This window comes from Triticum urartu, chromosome 6A (assembly GCF_056163025.1).
Source record: "Triticum urartu cultivar PI428250 chromosome 6A, HENAU_Tu73, whole genome shotgun sequence".
NCBI lineage: Eukaryota > Viridiplantae > Streptophyta > Magnoliopsida > Poales > Poaceae > Triticum > Triticum urartu.
In genome coordinates this window covers 218,160,349-218,181,255 of record NC_141878.1, presented here as the reverse complement: position 1 = coordinate 218,181,255, position 20,907 = coordinate 218,160,349, and the positions used below count along the sequence as shown (strand labels likewise).

General features: G+C 43.4%; 3 protein-coding genes across 4 annotated transcripts; 1 reads left to right on the top strand and 2 right to left on the bottom strand.

Annotated features, from left to right (window-relative positions):
- Positions 1-889: 889 nt before the first annotated feature.
- On the bottom strand, positions 890-1,447 carry LOC147964823 (uncharacterized). The gene has a single exon (XM_087530171.1). It carries the CDS (start codon positions 1,445-1,447, stop codon positions 890-892), a length of 558 nt encoding a protein of 185 aa, XP_087386297.1.
- Positions 1,448-2,753: 1,306 nt separating this feature from the next.
- LOC125513376 (uncharacterized) lies at positions 2,754-7,366 on the top strand. 2 transcript variants are annotated; one of them, XM_048678482.2, is made up of 11 exons: positions 2,754-2,995; positions 3,918-3,959; positions 4,058-4,202; positions 4,684-4,913; positions 5,008-5,065; positions 5,592-5,669; positions 5,774-5,862; positions 6,388-6,469; positions 6,555-6,734; positions 6,803-6,936; positions 7,009-7,366. In XM_048678482.2, the coding sequence occupies exons 1-11, from the start codon at positions 2,796-2,798 to the stop codon at positions 7,172-7,174; spliced, it is 1,404 nt and encodes a 467-aa protein (XP_048534439.1). In that variant the 5' UTR covers positions 2,754-2,795; the 3' UTR covers positions 7,175-7,366. The 2 variants fall into 2 exon arrangements, with proteins under 2 accessions (XP_048534439.1, XP_048534440.1); XM_048678483.2 differs by having other exon boundaries at positions 2,758-2,995; positions 6,803-7,366.
- A 4,619-nt stretch (positions 7,367-11,985) lies between these two features.
- Positions 11,986-19,266, bottom strand: LOC125513375 (uncharacterized). Its single transcript, XM_048678481.2, has 2 exons — positions 18,666-19,266; positions 11,986-13,206 (listed from the first exon to the last, which is right to left on the bottom strand). The coding sequence occupies exons 1-2, from the start codon at positions 19,024-19,026 to the stop codon at positions 13,193-13,195; spliced, it is 375 nt and encodes a 124-aa protein (XP_048534438.1). The 5' UTR covers positions 19,027-19,266; the 3' UTR covers positions 11,986-13,192.
- Between the last annotated feature and the right edge of the window lie 1,641 nt (positions 19,267-20,907).

Here is a 20,907-nt window from a genome sequence, read left to right as displayed (position 1 = left end):
AGTAACATAGATAGTAGCATCACACATATCTAGACAAAATAGATGATGTGGCAAACAATAAATGAAGAAAGAGAGGAAAGTGGTAACATAGCTAGTTACTAGTAGTATGAGACTACCCACTGTGGGAGTAATATAGGTGGTAACATCACACTTATCTAGGCAAAATAGATGATGTAGCATGTAATTAATAAAGAAAAAGAGGTATGTGATAACATAGCTAGTTACTGTAACATCACACGTGTCAAGAAAAGATGAGTCTATAACCTAATAAATGAAGTGATGCATGACACAACACATATGTTACTACCCACTGTGGAGGTTGTAATATAGACTAGTAACATATGCATGTTACTACTCTAAGTTACTACCCACTGTGACTAGTCTGAGTAACATCACACATATCAAGGCAAGATGAGTTTATAGCCTAATAAATGAAGTGTTGCATGTTATTACACATGTTATTTCCCACTATAAAGCTATTAACATATGCATGTTACTAGTCTATGTTACTACTAGTCTAAGAAACACCATTTCGTGCGACGATGGTGGTGGGTCCGTGAGACGAGCCTCTTAGGTCAACTCCACCGCGCGACTCCAAACGGACGTCTGTTTTGTCCGGATTCTGTCCGTTTGGGTAGCGATTTGATGCCGTGTCCAAGCGTGTCCTGGGATGCGGTGGCCGTGCACCCAGCGCGCGGCCGCATCCATTTGCCCCATCCTGTCCGTCAGGGCCAAAAATGCCCATATTCTCATCAAAACTAATTTGCACGTGCAAATATTTGTCTGAAAATTAAAATAGTTTTACAACCCAATTGAAATTGTCCTTAATAAAAAAGTTTTACAACCAAATCGAAATTGTCTTGACTGAACATAAAATGAACCAATACGTCTATTGGTTGCCAATGTGATCCCACATGTGCTCAACCAAGTCATTTTGAAGATTCAAATGACTGTGCCAATCACGCATCTCACGGTGGAATTGCACAAATTGTTCAAATGTGGCCGGGTCTTGGTGCAGGGGCTCAATATTTTCACCTTGATAATCAAATCCTTGGTCGAAGATACTCTCATCACGCTCGTCCTCGACGATCATGTTGTGCATGATCACACAAGCAGTCATCACCTCCCAAAGCTTCCTTTCATCCCATGACAGTGCAAGGTTTCGAACGATACCCCACCGGGATTGAAGCACACCAAAAGCACGTTCCACATCCTTTCTAACACTCTCTTGCATTTGGGAAAATCTCTTTCTCTTCTCACCTTGGGGTTTCGAGATTGTCTTCACAAAAGTTGACCATTGAGGATATATACCATCAGCTAGATAGTATCCCTTGTTGTACTGGTGGTCGTTGATCTCAAAGTTGACAGGTGGGGAGTGGCCTTCTGCAAGCCTTGCGAAGACTGGGGAACGCTGCAGCACGTTGATATCATTGTGAGAACCTGCCATGCCGAAGAAAGAATGTCATATCCAAAGATCCCGTGAAGCCACCGCTTCTAATATGACAGTGCACGCGTTGACATGCCCCTTGTACTGGCCCTGCCAAACAAATGGACAGCTCTTCCACTCCCAGTGCATACAATCTATACTGCCAAGCATGCCTGGAAAGCCTCTAACTGCGTTAGTCGCCAACAATCTCTCTGTATCAGCTACAATTGGCTGCCTCAAGTACTCTGAGCCAAACACCTCGATCACAACCTGGCAAAACTTGTAATTAACATCAGACATGTTGTCTCACTCATACGCACATACTCATCCACTAGATCGCCTGGAATTCCATATGCAAGCATGCGGATGGCCGCGGTGCATTTCTGGTAATAGGAGAATCCAAGCTTGCCAAGGGCATCCGTCTTGCATTCGAAGTATGGGTCATGAGCAACCACTCCCTCTCGGATACGATTGAACACATGCCTTGCCATTCGAAAACGGCGACGGAATTTATCCGGCTTAAAGAGCGGGGTGTTGGAAAAGTAATCGGCATAGAGCAGGGCGTGGCCTCTCTCCCTGTTGCGGTTCAGGTTGGGAGCACGGCCAGGGACTGACCCCCTGTACCGAGGAAGCTGCCGCTGAATATGGTCGTGAACGACCAGTGCAGCCACCACAAGATCGTCATCATCCGACGACGAATCGTCCGATGAACAAAGGAAGTGATGGAAGAAAAACTCGTCTCCACTGTCCATACCTTTGTTGGCAAAATGTCGAACACCTTGCGGTCGTGGTAACGAAGAGGCCGCGATGATCACCTCGACGCAGCAGGGATGGTTGCCGGCCGGCTACTGGCCACTCTGGAGCTCTCGTCGGAATCTGCCGCGGCCGCCGTGGTACGTCGCTGGCGGTCGTGCCCCCTCTGCTACCGGCAAAGACGACGACGACCAAACCTCCTCCGATCGACGACCAAAACTACGGCGAAAGCGCGGATGTGGTGGTGGTCATGTTGAGACGTGGTTTGGTATGGACGGCCGGGGGGCTGCGCGGTGAGGAGGCGTCCGGAGAATAGCGGCGGTGCCGGCGGCATGGCAGGGCGGGGAGAGATGGTGGAAGCTAGTGTCCCCGACAGGCGGGCCACGGGGGGACAAAGCCGTGCGTTGAGGCCGTCCGCGCGCGTCCGTTTCACCCCAAACCGAGCGCAAGTTTGGACCGGGGATAGGTCGAAAACGGACGGAATCCAGACATTTGTCCGTTTGAGTCGGCGCGTTGGGCCGTGCTATTTGTCTGTTTTACCCCAAACGGACGCACCGGACAAGATAGGGTCGCGCGGTGGAGGTGGCCTTATTTCTTCCCCAGATTCCCAACCGGCATGTCCCTGATCCCGAGCGCTGCTCCGGCGGCGAGCATGGCGTTCGCCGGACGGGACCCCGCTGTCATCTCCCTCCTCAAGATGCTACCGCTGCTCGTGCTCCTCACCTTCTCCTCCGCCGCGGCGCCCCCGGCGGCGGCGTCACCCTCCGCCGTGCACAACAACAACTGGGCCGTGCTCGTCTGTACCTCTCGCTTCTGGTGAGCCATCATCTATCATGCCTGCGCCTTACCGCCTCGCCGCTCGTTGCTGCCTACTTGTCGCATCATAAATTTGCTGTGGATCAACGCAATTGTAGTGGGTTCAGGTTCACTGTGCTAAATGTAGCAGTGAGAGGTCTAAAGAAGCTAGGGTTTTGATGTAAGTGCTGAAAAGTACGCACGATTGATAGAAGTATCTGGATCCAATTGCTGTATGAATCAGCTTATTAATTTGTCTGTGTATCAACGAGTTTGTCCATCCCCTGTTTGCGAAGTAGTATACTCTATCGATGTCAGTGTATGGAGTGATTTAATTTTTTCTCACTGGTTGGAATCCATTTTGTAGTACCTTTACTCTTCTGATTGCGACATAGCTTAATGTTGTCATCATGGTGGAGCCAGCCTGTTCGTAGAGCCTGAGCAAGGTCTAATGGTGACCGCACTGGGAAACATTTGCCCATGAAGCTCTCTATCGAATTCTCCCTCCCTGTAATGACTTCAACAGAGGATCCAGGCTGAACCTGGGCAGCCTCCCAGGGTCGGCAGGGGTGGCTCTATCATTTTCTCGGCTGGTATGTGATACTAATAATAATGATGACTTAAAATATTTAAGCCGTGATGTAAGTTCAGCGAGCACAAGTGTCTTTTGACAAACATTTTGGTATGAACACTTGCACAATTGTAGTTTTTCCTTGAATACACAGAAGAAGAACGCCAAGAAGGCACATATGCACACAATTGTAGTTGTGTTAATGCCAGCTAATTTTTTTAGAAGTTTTCCTTTTGATACGGAAGTTTTGTTCCCATCTACCAATAGCATTTGAATATGTCCTTATGCTTTTATATTATCTGGTTGATGTTGGGTCCCGCTGCTTATCCCTGTTGTCACTTAAATCTGATCTATTATCCAAATGTTATGCAGGTTTAATTATAGACATATGGCCAACACGCTGTCTTTGTACAGGTAGTATACTAATTATAGTTATGCCGTTATATGCAAATATGAATCTATGTCCTATGTAAAGGTTATTCCTTATTAGTAAATATACCCTTTTTTTCCAGGACTGTTAAGAGATTGGGAATACCTGACGAGAGGATAATACTTATGTTGGCTGATGATATGGCTTGTAATCCTCGGAACAATTATCCTGCCCAAGTGTTCAACAATGAGAACCACCAGCTTAATCTTTATGGTGACAATGTTGAGGTGAATCTCTTTACTCTGAAAATATTGTTGCTGAATCATAACATTGTAGTTTGATAATCCCTCAGGTTGGCAATATTTTCCCTAGCCCATGATGTGCATGTATCATTGATACCAACGAGGTACCAAATCTACGAAATAGTTTATGATATTAAAGCATGCATACCCATTGTAAATGACCCTCTACGGTTCTTAACCTCTTTTACAACAAGTAGACACCTTGTTATATTGCAATACCTACAATCCTGATTTTCCCACTGAAAATATTATGAAACAACGCCTCCTAAAAGATGGTCAAATTTTGCAAAGTGATGGATACTTAAGACACTCGACACAGTTCAATATGGTCAGTTAGGTGATTTATGAAAGGTGGCAGCTGGCAATCCTTAAAGTTGTCCACTCATAATGCTATGCAATCTAGTCTTATTAAAAACTAATATCTTATCTTGCTATGCTGATTACTCTTTTGGTTTTCTAATGACAGGTTGATTACCGAGGTTATGAGGTTACAGTTGAAAACTTTTTGCGAGTTTTGACTGGAAGACATGAGAGCGCTGTACCAAGATCAAAGCGTCTCTTAAGTGATGAAGGAAGCCATATTCTTTTGTACATGACTGGACATGGCGGGGATGAATTTTTGAAGTTCCAAGATAACGAAGAACTTCAGAGCCATGATTTAGCAGATGCAGTAAAGCAAATGAAGGAGAAGCATAGGTTGAATTTTTTAATCATCAACATTTGGATGTTGGCTTGTGCCTCTTTGTTTCTGGGTTCGTGTACTGACCTTTCACCTTGGCCTTCCTTTCAGATTTAAAGAGTTGTTGATAATGGTAGATACCTGCCAGGCTGCTACTCTTTTTTCACAGGTTCGTTTCAAGTTGCTACAAGTTCGTCTTGACATATACCGAATTACTGTTATACATATTATCCATTTCATTTTGTAATCGCTCAAAATGTCTTTTACATTTTGGGTATCCTTCACAAATGTTCTTATATTGTTAGCAAGTGCGCAAACTATAGCATGTTGTACATCTATGAATTTTCTTCACATTTTTTGTTTTGTTTTGGGCACAGTTAGCTCTGGGTTCATCATTCTGAATTTATTTTTCATATGACCATATCATAGTATACACTTATGTAACATTCGTTGTTGCTGTACATCACTTTTTAGTATGAAATAGCTGTTTGGCATGTGGGAGTGGCAAATGCTGCATATGGTGTTTGTGCTATATGGTATGCTAACCACTTGTGTTTCATGATTTGAATAATAGTTCACATAATTATAGAATCAGCCGATGATCTGCGCTGCTAGAGTGGACTTCACCCTTTCGACTTTTTGTATATCTGAAAGCTCTATCTAAAGGCTGTACCTGATATATTTAGTATCCACAGCTTCAATCACCTGGTGTTTTGGCGATTGGTAGCAGCATGAAGGGGGAAAACTCTTACTCTCACCATCTTGACTCAGACGTGAGAACATGCCCTATACAGTTATTTCAGATAGTATTTGCAAACTTATTTTACCTTATTACTTTGTCATGAAACTGGTTAATGTTATACATTTCTGGTGGCAGATTGGTGTTTCTGTTGTGGATAGATTTACCTTCCATACACTTGCTTTCTTTGAGAAGCTGAACATGTATAGCAATGCTTCATTGAACAGGTAAATTATACTTTACATGCTCTTCTCTTGAATTATGTATCTCGGTTGAAAGTTCATCAACTATCTATATGAGAAGGTGCTGGTCTTACTGCGATGTGTAACTCCTGAAAAATAGTCATTTACTTTTCTTTGTTTGGTGTTAAACTTTGTGTTATGCCAGATGATGATCTAACTGTGATGTACAATTTGCTTCACTGTTTCTATATTAAGATATAGTTGATGTTCTTGTTCAGTTTTCATATTTCTATGTAATACGATGTGAAAAGATGGTCTGCATCATTTGGGTGCTTTCTGTATTAATGTGCTTTCTTTCGAACTCACATAAAATAATTGAAATAACTGCAGGCTAATCAGATTGCAGTGAACTTAAAAAATTAATTCAGACTGTTTTCTGTATTCACAAGAATTAGGAGTCAGTTGTGTCCTCTATTCTTAATTACGCACAATAGCACTCAACTAGATTCAATCTTATGTTTCTACACACAATGTACCTGGGTGGTTACAACCTTGCCTTTTATGTTCCAGTCTTTTCAACTCATACGACCCTTCTATGCTGCTGTCTACTGCATATTATCGAATGGATCTTTACAAGCGTGCATTAAACGAGGTAATGGAAAGATATATCTATTTCTAATGGCTGCTATGTTGTCCACGACTAAGCCTTCTTTTCCTTTTATCCTGTCCTTGACCAGGTCCCAGTGACAAATTTCTTTGGATCAGTCATGAAGACTATCCACACTGATTCAGCCTACACAGGCTTTCTAGCTGCACATGACGCGGAACTCCCCCTTTCTGCAGGAAATAATATACTTGATCATGTCATGTCACAGAATGAGGCTAGTGCAAGAAGATCGAACATAGAAGAGATGAATGTGAGTTTTAGTAAGTTTTGCATTTCATTTATTTGAGAGACTAATACTTTGTGAATTGCAACATCCAGGAGGCACAATTAATGTCCCATGGATGGACAGAGGTCCTGCTAGAGCAGCTGGAAGACAAAAATTCTGATGTTGTTGTGATGTATGGTCTGGGAACTATGGGCATATTGCTGGCAATTTCAACCTGGCTATCAATGTAGGAACTCTGAAGTGTGCTCTTAACACATCATCTTCTTGCAGAAAAACTTAGTCATACTAACTTTCACAGGATGGGACCAAGAAGAATGAAAAGAAGGGAGATACTTTGGCGGTCAACGTTCTGTATTTCCTTTTTACCTAATCATAGCATCCATTCAGTTTGGAACAAATTGTTGTATGTAGTTTTCGCATGGTACCCTCTACTTTTTGGATACGTAGCTCGATATGTTTCGTAGTCATTTTTATGCATCTGTGCTCCTGCATCACATATTGTACCTGTCAGATTATTTCATTGCTACTTGAAAATATTTCCATGTAGCATAGAATCTGGAGTTTGATGACCTCGGCTAGATCTGGATATGAATATGTACCCCAAACTTAAAATGCTGAGTGTTCTTTTAGTCCAAGATAATACACTTCATTCAGTCTGGAATTGTTCAGCACTTGGCAGGTCGTCTTTTATTTGGACTAGATATATTACAATATTTACTCCATTTACCACCTACAATTTTCAGTTTAAGGAAAACTCCATTACCCCCCTATGCAGTCCATTGCATCTTATAACGACTTTTGCCTTGATGCCTACTTTATGTGCTATTAGAGGTTACTTAAGGCCAAATGTGTATATCTGTATGAAGATTTTTTTTTCATAATATATGATTAATTTTATCTTTGTATGCATTGCTCTGTATGTGAAGTGTCGCTATTGTTTTCATTACTGCATAATACAACCGAAAGGTGTGTTTTTTATGCTCAAGTACAGAACTAATAAGCTGGTCATGGGCCTCATAGGACGGTATGCACAGAAGCTGTGCACCCAGTAGAACCGTGGACATGCTGCTAAGGCAAATGAGATGAGCATAGATTATGTTCCATCAGGGAGCATTGCACACCTGCATGTGCTCAGTGGTATCTATGCCACTAGTTGGCATGCCATTAAGAAATTACCGTCCTTTGTGAAAATGTTTGATAGGCTTCTTTATTCATAAGATTATGCTATTTGTCATGTCAGGGTTTTCAGTTGGATGCTGTATTTTATTGATTATGTTAATGCCAGAATCATGTATCTCTTGTTTTGAGCGGTTATGGCATGCCGATTATTATAACTTATGGAATTATGAGGTATATGCTATAGAACTCTGTCAAACGGCAAATAGCAGTTATAAACTCATTTGTAAACCAAAACAATGAGAAGATTGGCATTTCCTCTGATAAGACTGGGAAGTCTGGTGCTTCTTCTCAGCAAGCTGAGCTGACTGTTTGTGGCTGCAACCTATGCATGACTGGGATCAAGAGAAGGGAAAAATTCTTGAATATCACTGATGGGTCCTTCCTCTATATATTGAGCTCAGGAAGAAAATCCACATGGGTTATCGATGATAAAAAGTTTGTGCCCATGTATTTTGTCATCACCTATGTTTGAGGGTCCTTTGTATTAATTATTATTGACCTTATTTTGGCCCTGGTATCTGTCCTATTTATGTTGTGCCAAAGTAGGAATGGTTGTCCATTGTGGCAGTAGCCGAAAACTGTCCACCAGACATCGATATTGTCATGCCTATTGAAGGACTTTCATGCACCTACAAGAGTATGCAACAATGGGGAAAAAAGAGTGCCGATTGCACATCTACCAGATCTGTTATACTATATATTCTGACCTTAGAGCGACCTGAGTTCAGGACAGCTCCAGTACTTATTGTACAATAACAACACAGTGGGTGGTTTAGGGTGCAGTTTTGGATGCATTGCTGCATAATATTTTCTATAAATCAGATCCGATTGGTGGGTGCAAGTTATTACTGGAGTTATGAGCGAAAATCTGAGCAAAAGAGTGTTTGCTGTCTCAGCTGTTCTCTATCAAGGCATGGTCCCAGAGATCTACACTTCACCTCAGCAAATATCTGGATGCCACTATATTAGATGTCTTTGCTGGATGCCCATTGCTCAGTAATACTAGCAGTTAATTGTGTTGTCCTTTCTGGAGCTAAGTTGTTCCTTGTACTGACTGAATAGTTGCAGTGTGTCGCAGGGAGATAAACGAGCATGTGGATGAGCCGCAGGGCCGAACAACCATAATGACAGCAATGAGAAATCTTGCATGGAGATCGGCGTGCAGGTTACCTGGGTATGGATCTGTGGCATTTTCTGGACTCCGATACCGGCCGGTTGGCTATATTTGGAAGAAGCCGAAGCTTGAATTGGTTGTATTGGGGCAGTACACATCACGGTGATCATCTTGCCACCAACTCTGTTATGTCAACCACGAACCAGTATCCCGGATGGTGTGCAGGGCGTTTCCAGTAATAATTGGCATACACATGGTGCTCGGTATCCTTGTCCGAGGGTTGTATGCTGGAAATGCCAAGAATTGGCTGCTCATATTTTCTATTCTTCTGTTTCTACCAGTGAGGTAAGAGGCTGGTTTGTGGAACTGCACAATGATTTCCTGGGGATGAGAGTTGCCTAAAGTAAAGAGGATGGACGGTTGGAACTTGGAAGGGATATAATGCTATTCAAGTTGCTTGCAAGAGGAGTGCAGTTGCATGAGATATTCTTATCCAGAGCCATCAGCGGGGCATCTTGTTTCGTCACTGTTAGTGGGGGTTGAATTCTGTTGCCGGAGAAGCAAGTATGAGCTAAATTTATTGGTAACTAGAGGTGATCTGATAGAGCCTGAAGTTTGGCAAAAAGGGCCTGGGCCACAGTTATATGTACTCTTGCAGCATGCTTTTTCATAGCTCAAACCTACTTACACACTAACAAGGTATTATTTTCTAACTTGATGCTGACGCTCGATTTTCCTGCCTTGATTGTCTGAAATATAGTACGCCCTCTGTCCCAAAATTTTGGGACGAAGGTAATATCACACAAAGAAAAGGATGGTTCTACGTATGAGGTTGTTTACTGGGTGAGCGCTACGGTGTTCTGCCTCATATGATTAGCCTTGCACTTGCACTTTGAATCTTGTGAGTAACTGTGTTGGATTTGAGCCCCTCTGTGATCCGCGGTTGATTATACTAGGGAGCTGTTCGGCAACCCATCAGCTCCGAAAATCCCCAAATCCATGGAGTACCTATTTCCTCGCTCCGCTGTTTTTAACTGCAGCTCCGGCTGAGCGGAAGGACTCCGAACAGGCCCTAGGTTTGCTTTGTGCTGGTCCACGCGCATGCCAGGTCCACGATACATTTTGGGTTTTGTTGGGTGTGGATCCACATTACGAGAGCACCAAATACACCTAATATGCATATTTATTGTTAATAATTGTATCTATCAATCTATGGAGTGCTCCATATTGCTCTAGTGAAAAGGCCAAAAAGGTACCCCCAGAGTGGCTGCGAAATCACTACGTACTTTAGTTAAATGATCATAGTTGGTCAGCAAAGATATCTACTGCATCTTAGCTGGTCTGGATGAATGGTTAAATAGGACGACTCTGTCTGGGGTTCGGTATAGTGCTTTTGTTAGGTGTTCGCTTTTTCTGCTGCACTGCTATCAATGGAACCAAACAACTACTTCCTCCGTTCCAAATTACTCGTCACAGAAATGAATATTCTAAAACTAAAATACATCTAAATACATTCGGAGGGAGTAGGAGTCTAGGAGGGCGGTTGTTCCCATGTCAAAGGTTAAAAGCAAATGACTATTTTATCGGTGTCCCAAGCTACTCACACGATTATCACTTAAGTGGAATGAACCAGCGTATAGACTTTGCTTTCGAGGTTTAGTTGAAGTGTAGGATTACTACTGAAAGTGTGAGGGGTGGAATCATGGCAGTACAACAAGTTTTTTTCCTTATCAAAGGAAGCATTATTGTGGTCAGTGATGGTATATAAGACGAAATGTTTCCATTCCCTTTGATAACTATTCAGTCGCCAAAGTCTATAGGAGCGTATACAATCAGGATTGGCTAATTTTGATCCCTAGACGTCTGCGAATGTGCGATGTCAGTTTTGAGCCTCTATTTGTTTATGCACGCAATCATGCCCTCTACATCCTTCTCAAATTGTCCGGTCAAATGTGTGTGATTGATGGAGATGGAGAGAGAAAAGAAAAGAAAGAGAGAAAATAGTCTAGGGTGGGCCACATCCTACGTGGAGGCAGTTGCCTGGACATCCCTTTATGCTTCCGATATTTAGTATGGATATGGGGATTTGCGAATATCCTGGTCATATGAAGACAAAATAAGAGGTTCCGGTTGGATGACTTTTCTTCCCTTTCCTGTCTGGGACAGTCATCAGGCTGTCCGATTGGACCTTTGATGAGTCCAGTTGTAAATGCTCTAAGATTTGTAAGTGCTATAAAAGAGTTTAGTAGTAAAACTTTCAAAATACGAATTTGTAGAAGGTTGCAAGTTTAATTCATTGTTACAGTGCTGAGACCATTTTTTTAAATGAGCATGAATAACCTGGTGGGCCATGTGTAGATCAGCGTAATTACCTGGTTAGCCTAATTCATTGTTAGTATCCCACTGATTGACCGGGACAGGCTTTTGTGTGTAACTAAAACTAGAGTACATCTAGATGCGTCCTAAACACATTCAATAAATTTTAGTTGTGCATGTTCAGCGTGAACCGGCACTGGTGAAATTGATATACATCTGAGTATTTAATTAATTAATAACAGGTCATGTGTTGGAACCCCATCTGCCCCAGCTATTTTTAATTATATTTGAGGGTTTTTGTGCATAGTTAAATAAATTGCGATGGAGTTTTCTGCAAAAAAAAAACAGCATGCTGGTGTCATCCAACACCTTCTGCACTCCCACCCATTGATTGGTGGGCCGCCCCATGTTGGCATGCCATGTGAGCAGGCCATATGGCTATATACAAGCGAAGTGACTATATTTACATTAGAACACAAGTTGGATGATCATAAATTTGTATTTTTCAAAGTTTAACATTAAACTGAACATCGAACGCAAGTTTTATAACTCCTGATGATATTCCCTCATTCACAAACGCCAGAACTCCATTTTTGAGCAGTTTTCCTAGAAATCAACAGAATCAACAGCATCATTGTTATATCATTCATGGAATATGTGGTCCATAAACGAGTTGTCCGCTCCCTTCAGCAAAGCTAGACGAGGCTTCTTTGTAGTAGTAGGTACATGCTCTCCTTTGGTTTAGAGGAATTTCATAGAAATTCTAGAGGATAGAATTTTTATAGGATTTTTTTTCCTTTAGAGCCCTTTGGTTTATAGGAATGGATTCCTATTTCTACATAGGATTGATTCCTATCCTTCACATTTCATAGGAAAATTAAAAAAAAGCCTAGACTCAATGGAAAAATTCCTTTGGTATCAACCAAATGACATCTTGTTTCCTATTCCTACTCATAGGATTTGAGATACATGTCATCTCATTTTCTACAAGATTCATATTCCTATGATAATTCTATCCTATGAACCAAAAGAGGCCTCAATCTTGCACGCCACCTGTTAGTGAAGTGTGGGGAGCCGCAAGTATTATTGAGCTTCACTTGTTGAAACTTCTTCGTTTGCTTGATTTCGAGAAGGAAACAAACACGAATGTTCAGTGTTTTTCCCCCGAAGAAATGATACGATGAAGCGTGCGTAGAGTTGAAGGCGCCCCAGGTCTGACACGGCAAGTGCGCGCGTACAGACACCTTCCTTGATCACGCATGACGGCATGAGTAGATCGCCGCTGCGCTGGCACTTTGTCCAACATAAAACAAACAGCACATGCACGAGAGAGCACTAGAATACTGAGTGCGGCAGGCTATTGGGAAGATCTCTCGGTCGATTGCTAACGTCTCCTTCCCTTTCTCATGGAATATATGCCAAAGTGCAGCTTGTCACCTTATTTCTTTTGTTTCCATGGACATCTCCCATACCGTGTTCTCACTGCACCTATCCTTTCTTCTTTGGGACGTATAGTACTGCTGAATGATGGTGGATAGCTATGATAGCAGCATGGGGCTGGCTGTAGAGCCGCGTGTCACTGAAGTCGTATAGACGAACTCAGTGGCGGATCTAGGATTTGAAGTTACTCGGGATGGACTTTTAAAATAAACAAAATCTGAATCCATGATGTTATCAACCAAGACAACCAACACACTAAATTTAGCAAGTAGTATGCATACAGATAAGACAATCAACACAAACAATTGTTCAAAGTAGTTTCAATCTCAAGAACTAGGTAAAAAAGCATTAAAAACAACCAAAACAATTATAAGGCCTAACTTGGGCCCCCGCTGATTGAATCTTTCATTCTTCATCCCAAAATGTCCAATCTTCAAGTCCAGGTACCTAAAACATGCACAGATTGTTAAAAAAATGCACAAAAAATAAAATATAAATCTTAGCATAATATGACACTTATTCCAAGAAAAGATAAGAAAAGAAGATTGGGGAGAGCAGAAGAACATGCTGCTTGTTTCCTCCATGGCTGCTTGCTTGTACTCCCTCCATCTGAAAAAACTTGTCCCAAATTTGTTTATCAAATGTATGTATCTAGCACTAACTTATTGGTGCTAGATACATTCATTTGAGGGACAATTTTTTTAAACGGAGAAAGTACTTGTATGCGCGGCACATGGCTATTCAAGTGATGTCGCCAGAAATTGGGAACGGCGAGGCAGCGACCCGGCTCTCAGATCTCCATTAAGCACCATCTATCGGGCTTGGGCAGCACCACGGTGAGGCAGCGAGCCGGCGGCGGAAGACGTGATGGCCTAATGCCCAGATTTGTTTACTCAGTTGATCGTGATGGGAAGTTAGAGAAATTAGGGAGCGTCCACGCTTAAAGCTGTACATAAAAATGGGCTCCTGCTTAATTGGGCCTTTACTACCAACTTATAAGACGTACTAGCTGGCCCATCTCAAAAGCGAATCGTTATTTCTCTGCTTGTCTTCCTCCTCGGCTGATCCCACGACCGAACACACAGGTTACAGGGAACTTGTCTCATCTTCCGTGGGGGACACTACCAAAGTACTAGTAGAGGAGCTACCCTAGGCCCCAAAATTTACCCGGGGCGGCCGCCCCTACACGACCCCACGCTGGCGCCGCCCCTGAACGAACTAGCTAAATCCCTTAATTAGCAGGTTAAGCCGTGCAAGATTTTGACTTGGTTTTTTCGTTCGTGTTGAAGGGGTTTTTTACGTTAAAATCTCATGTCCCTTGCTTGTTTTCATTCTTCATCGTGTTGATTTGTGTCAACACTACACCTTGCTGTTCATCAATCATGGCCGATTACAAGCAATTCGAGCTACAATTTGGGGATCGAGGAAGGGGATCGAGAGTCTCTGAAGATACACACACAAGCTGTGCCCCCGGCCTCTAGCTGTCCTGCCAGCCTACCCTTACTCACGCACACCCACTTGATTAAATACTCATTATAGTTATGTAGCCCATTCAGGCCTAGCAAGCCTAGCGGGCCGCTGAGGCTTGCGTCGGGGCCTGGTCGTAATTTGAACCTCCGTCTCCCGTGTCACATGTTCTTCAATATGCTCTTGATCGCTGACAACCCCTCCTCCCTTAGAGACGGCTTGTCCCCAAGCCGATGCACGAGGAAACAACTGCTTGAGGGTATCTTTGTCTTCCCAAGTAGCTAATTCATCAGTTGAATCACTCCATCGGATCAAGACTTGGACGACAGAATCATTGCCTTTGCGGACCACCCGCTGTCGCAACACCTGTTCAGGGACCTGGAGATGAGTGTCAAGGGGGAGCAAGTGAGGACGAACCTGACAGTCTGGTGCTAGTACTCGCTTCAAGAGGGACACGTGAAATACTGGGTGCACACGGCTGGATATAGGCAAGTCCAACTGATAAGCGACCTCACCCACTCGAGCAACAATCTTGAAGGGGCCATAATACTTGAAGGCCAATTTGTGATTAGCGCGGGGAGCCACTGACGACTGGAGGTAGGGCTGTAGTTTCAAGAACACAGACTCACCAACAACAAACGTGTGCTCTATGCGATGCTTGTCTGCTTGATCCTTCATGCGCTGCTGAGCACGCGACAAATGCTGACGGACTGAATCAATGACAACTTGGCGTTGGGAGAGTCATTGCTGAAGATCTTGAGACTGGATCGTGTCATCAGTTGTCAGACCAAAGTGGCGTGGAGGATGGCCATATATGATTTCAAAAGGAGCAGCACTTGTAGCTGAATGCCAATTAGTATTGTACCAAAACTCACATAGTGGTATCCATTGAGCCCACCGAGAGGGGTGAGCGCTGACAAAATAGCGAAGAAAGCATCCCACTTGCTGGTTAACACGCTCTGTTTGTTCGTATGATTGGGGATGGCGAGCAGAGCTCATGCGAAGCAAAATACCCGATTTACGAAAGAGCACCTTCCAGAAAAGGCTGGTAAAGATGCGATCGCAATCGGAGACAATAGACAGTGGCATACCATGAAGTTTATAAACTGAATTGAGGAAGGCTTTAGCCACAGTCTGAGCAGTGAAGGGATGATGCAGAGGGATAAAGTGACCATACTTTGACAGCTTATCAATGACCACCAAAAGGCAATTATACCTTCCCGAGGTAGGCATTCCTTCAACAAAGTCCATAGTGACCATCTCCCGCGGCATGTTGGGAATAGGTAATGGTTGAAGAAGCCCGGGTAGGAAATGCGTTCAGGTTTAGCCCGCTGGCAAGTTACACAGTGGCGCACAAACTGTTTAATGAATCCTCGCATGCCTGCCCAACGGAAAAGCTAACGAACTCTTCTGTAAGTGACTGGGAAACCCGAATGGCCACCAACCGGGCTGTCATGGAAGGCACTGCCAACCCAGATACAGTTATCCAGACGAAGCAACCCATCTTTTAACAAAAAATTCTTGTCAGCATCAGAGTCAGTGGCCAAGCGTTGCAACAACCCAATGCAAAAGGGGTCGTCCGAGTAACTGTGTAAAATCTCCTCAAGCCAAAGTGGTTGAGCTGAAGATACAACTAGGATTTCAGGCAGGGCTTCTGAAGCAGTGTGTGGCCTTCGTAATAAGGAATCAACAGCACCATTATCATTACCTTTCTTGTAACTGATAGTGTAACTGAGCCCCAAAAGCTTGGTAAGTGCTTTTTGCTGCCATACAGTGTGAAGTCTTTGTTCACTTAGACTAGACAAACTACACTGGTCTATTTTGATAATAAATTCAGACAGTTGTAGATACTGACACCAGTGGTCAACAGCCAGCAAAATAGCCAAATACCCCTTCTCATAAACAGACAAGGCTTGGTTTCTGGGGCCCAAAGCCTTGCTCACATAGGCTAGTGGATGTCCATCTTGCATGAGAACTGCTCCAATTCCCACATCACACACATCTGTTTCAATGACAAACTTCTTAGAAAAATCTGAAAGAGCTAGGACAGGTGCAGACACAAGGGCCTGCTTGAGTGCTACAAAGGATTGTTGTTCAATATCTGTCCAATGAAAAGGCACGCCCTTTTTAAGAAGATTGGTAAGAGGCCTGCTGATCACTCCAAAGAGTCTGATTAACTTTCGGTAATATCCGGCCAACCCAAGAAATCCTCTGACTTCCTTGGCAGAAATAGGGGCAGGCCAGTTCTGAATGGTCTCAATTTTAGAAGGATCTGTAGCAACTCCTTGCCCACTGATAACATGCCCCAAGTAACCAATTTGCCGCTGGGAAAATGCACATTTAGACAACTTGACTTGCCACTGTTGTTGTTTGAGAAGTTGCAATACCTCTTCCAGATGTTGCAAATGTTGAGCACATGTAACACTAAAAACCAGAATATCATCAGAGAAGACAATGACAAATTTCTTTCCTTTATGACGTTGAAGAACTGGTTTTAAGTCACTGTTCATAGCAAACTGGAAGGTATTTGGAGCTCCAGTGAGGTCATAAGACATAACCAGGAATTCATAATGACCCATGTGTGTTTGGAAGGCAGTCTTATACTCTTCTCTTGGTGCCATTATGATCTGGTGGTAGCCAGCTCTAAGGTCTAGCTTAGAAAACCAGTGAGATCCTTCTAACTCATCCAAAAGTTCATCTATAACTGGTATAGGGTACTTGCTCTTAGCCGTGATAGCATTCAAATGTCTATAGTCAATCACTGGTCTCCAAGTGGTGTGCTTCTTTTGCACCATTAACATTGGTGATGAGAAAGGACTGCTGCTGTGTCTGATAATTCCATTGTCCAACATCTCTTGTGTCTGTCTTTCCATTTCATTTTTCAATGCAGGAGCAATTCTATATGGCCTCAAGGATACCCGAGCAACATGTGAGACCAGGGGAATAGTGTGATCATACTGCCTTCGAGGAGGTAAGCCAGTTGGAGCTACAAAGACTGAGGCAAACTTTTCCAACAGAGCTTGAATCTCAGGAGGGACATTAGATGGTGTGCCATCTGCAGGTGTAATTACTGCATGTATACTCAACAAAGTACAAACAGGAGGAGTAGCATTTTCTCCTAGCAATGTAGCCAAAGCACCTTCATGCTGAAAGGCAAGCCAGTGGGCAGACCAATCCACCTGCATAGGGCTATGGGTAGCTAACCAGTCAATGCCAAAAATTCCATCATATGAGCCCAGTGGAAAAATCCTGAAATTACTAACAAATTTGTGGCCACCACAGGACCATTTACCCTGTAAAATCTGCTGAGAGCATGGAATCAGTTTACCATTTGCGACCCTGACCATAGAAACAGGCATGTTAGATACTCCAGATAGTAACTCAGCCACAGTACAGTTCAGAAAAGTGTTAATACTGCCAGAATCCACCAAAAACATTAAAGTTCTGCCTTGTAATTGAATCTTCATTTTCATTGTCATAACTGGAGCTTCAGGAATGTCACCTAGTGCAGCTGCAGACAGGAACATGGCATTTGCTTCAGAAGCAATATCAGTCTCAGGATAGTCTGCAAAATCAGCTGGGAGATGATGCACATAATCCCACATCTCCTGTACCACATGAAGTTGTACCTCTTGTTTACATACATGGTCCTTGCTCCATCGCTCACCACAGACGTAACATAATCCCTTGGCTCTCATGTAAGCATGCAAGGCACTCCACCTATCATCCGTAGCAGCTCTTCTGAATGTTTCAGTTGTTTTCTTATCATCAGTCAAACGAGCAGAGACTGTGTTGGTAGATAAGACCTGAGGTGGGGATGGTAAAGGTAATGCTGAAGCTCTACGACCGATGCTAGCAAGGGAAGGGCTGACTGAACTTGAGCCCAACTCTTCGTGCAAAATAGCTAAGTGATAAGCTGTGTCCAAATCGGCTGGTTGCTGAATGCCGACAGCCAACCTGATTGCACGTTTCAATCCTTCCATAAAAAAGTCACATATGCACTGTATTTGGGGCACTCTCATAAGCAGATAACTGATGAAACAACTCAGAAAACTGTTCAACATAATCTTCCACTGTTCCGGTCTGAGAGATGTGGAAAAAAATTCGTAGGACAGTCTAATGCAAGTTACGACCAAACCTGTTGTGAAGCAGTCTGCAGAGTTCATCCCAGGTGGCGTTCGGTGCCCTACGGCGAACTGACGCAAGCCATCTCACAGCTGATGATTCAAACAACGAAGTAGCCAGAGAAATCCACTGACCCTGCGGTGTGCCTCAAAACCTGAAATAGTCCTCACAATGGGTCTGCCACAGTTTCGGGTTGGATCCATCGAAATGCGGCATCTCAATTCAAGGACCAACGTCGTACACATCAGTAGCATTTTGCGTCGAATCCACGGGAGCAAAAGGAGCACGTTGTAGCGCTTGTTCGAGATGCATACCTCTGATTGGTGGCGGTACGTACACCCGCTGGGCTGACCCCCGATTTTTAGAGTCGAGGCAATGCCCCTCAGGACCCGATGAATTGTTGCCCTGCACCCAGGTCAGCGTTTCAGGCGCACCGCAGGGATCAGCGATTGGTGGCGTCGGTGGAGCCGGCTTGTCAAGCCCTTGCCGCAGTTCGTCGAGGTCGACTCCGATCGAAACCTTAACCTCATCCAGGCGACCGGAAAGGAGGTCGAGCTTGGCGTTAAGCCGCGCGATGGCCTGGGTTGTGGAATCATCGCGCTCGCGGTCGACCTTGTCGAAGTCGGCGCGCAGAAGGTCATAGATGGCCTTGGTCTCCGGCGGGATGCGGTCCATCGCCGTCGCACGCTGCCGATTGGCGAACCTCGTGTGCCGGTGGTGAGTCGGAAGGGCCGACGGATCAAACGGCTCTGATGCCAGATTGTTAACACTACACCTCGCTATTCATCAATCATGGCCGATTATAAGTAATTCGAGCTATAATTTGGGGATCGAGAGTCTCTGAAGATACACGCACAAGCCGTGCCCCCGGCCTCTAGCCGTCCTGCCAGCCTACCCTTACTCACGCACACCCACTTGCTTAAGTACTCGTTATAGTTATGTAGCCCATTCAGGCCCAGCAAGCCTAGTGGGCCGCTGAGGCTTGCGTCGGGGCCTGGTCGTAGTCTGAACCTCCGTCTCCCGTGTCACATGTTCTTCACTATGCTCTTGATCGCTGATAATTTGCCTGTCGTATCTCTAACAACATGATTGGTCATGCAGTCATGTTACTGTTGTGATGACTTGTGAGAGACAATAGGTGTCAAGTCTTCTAGTTTCAACTCTGCACACGGATAATTGTGGGATAGCCGGATACGGGGAGTAAGATGGGAAATCTCAAAGCTTTCAAGATATACGCCTAGCAGCACAATTGGTATTGAACTGGCTGCGTTGAAGGCCGTCTTGGGAGTACATCGATCTATATCTATACTAGAAGATGAAGCCAGCTTTGCCACGTCGTTCTTTGGTTTTGGAATTAATTATATTTTGCTTTCTGGTAATTAAATTCCATGCATACCGCTGAGGCGATCGAGATTGAGCAAACGCGGACACCTGCGGGCGCTCTTGGGTTGGCCATGTAGGCTAGTCCTTCCAATTTTGGGAAGGTTTCATTTGATAGTTTTTTTTTCTCTAACAGGTTTTATGTTTTCTTTATTTTTATCTTTTATTTCATGATTTTCTTTTCCAAATTCATGAATATTATTAAATTCAGGAACATAATTTAAATTCTTGAACATTTTTTAAAATTCAAAAATGTTTTCTTCAAAATTGTGAACATTTTTAAAATACATATATTTATTTCATATTTTGAACAATTTTTTGAATTACAAAGAAAAAATAATGAACTTTTCAAAATTTATGACCGTTTTTAAAAACTCATGAACAATTATAAATTTATAAACACTGTTTAAGTTTTAGAATTCATGAATATTTTTTCATATTCATGAAGAATTTTTAAATTTATAAACATTGTTTAAATTCATGAATGTTTTTAAAATCTGTGAATATATTTGGAAAATTACAAAATTTGAAATTCACTAGGTAAGTGCTCGGGGACCATACATACTCTATTTGTTCAACACCAATCATATTTAACATATAGTAGCTTTAGAGTTCTCATGAGTATCAGGTGTTTTTACTTCTGAATCCAAACTTATCACCTTTATAGATGATGCATCTCTCCCCCCTCCTCCCCTCTCTCTCCCTATCCCTCTCCCCCCCCCTCTCATGTTTTGCATTGTTATGGTAATTCCAACATCCACTATTTCTATACAAACTATATTTTTGTACCGTTTGATATATCCATTTCTCTAAAAAAAATAGAAAAAGAGAAGGACCCCCGGCCTCTGCATCTGAATGATGCCTGCAGCCACTTTATTAATAATTCACACAAGACTTTACAAAGTCATACAATAGTAAGAGTAAAGTCACCGTCTAGGCAACATCTGTCGCTACTCCTATCCAATTGACTAAGGAATGTTGATAGCCCGGGCCTAATACCAAACAGACCTCGCAGCCAAACATAACACCTAAGACTTGAGGTCCCAATCAGGACTTCTGCCAGGTATGGGGCACCCACCAGTCCGGCGCACTCCTCAACCAGGACACCTGCCGGGTATGAGCCCGCCGTAGCCACCTGCTACCTGCCACCAATCCATATCCAGTGTTGTACTGCTG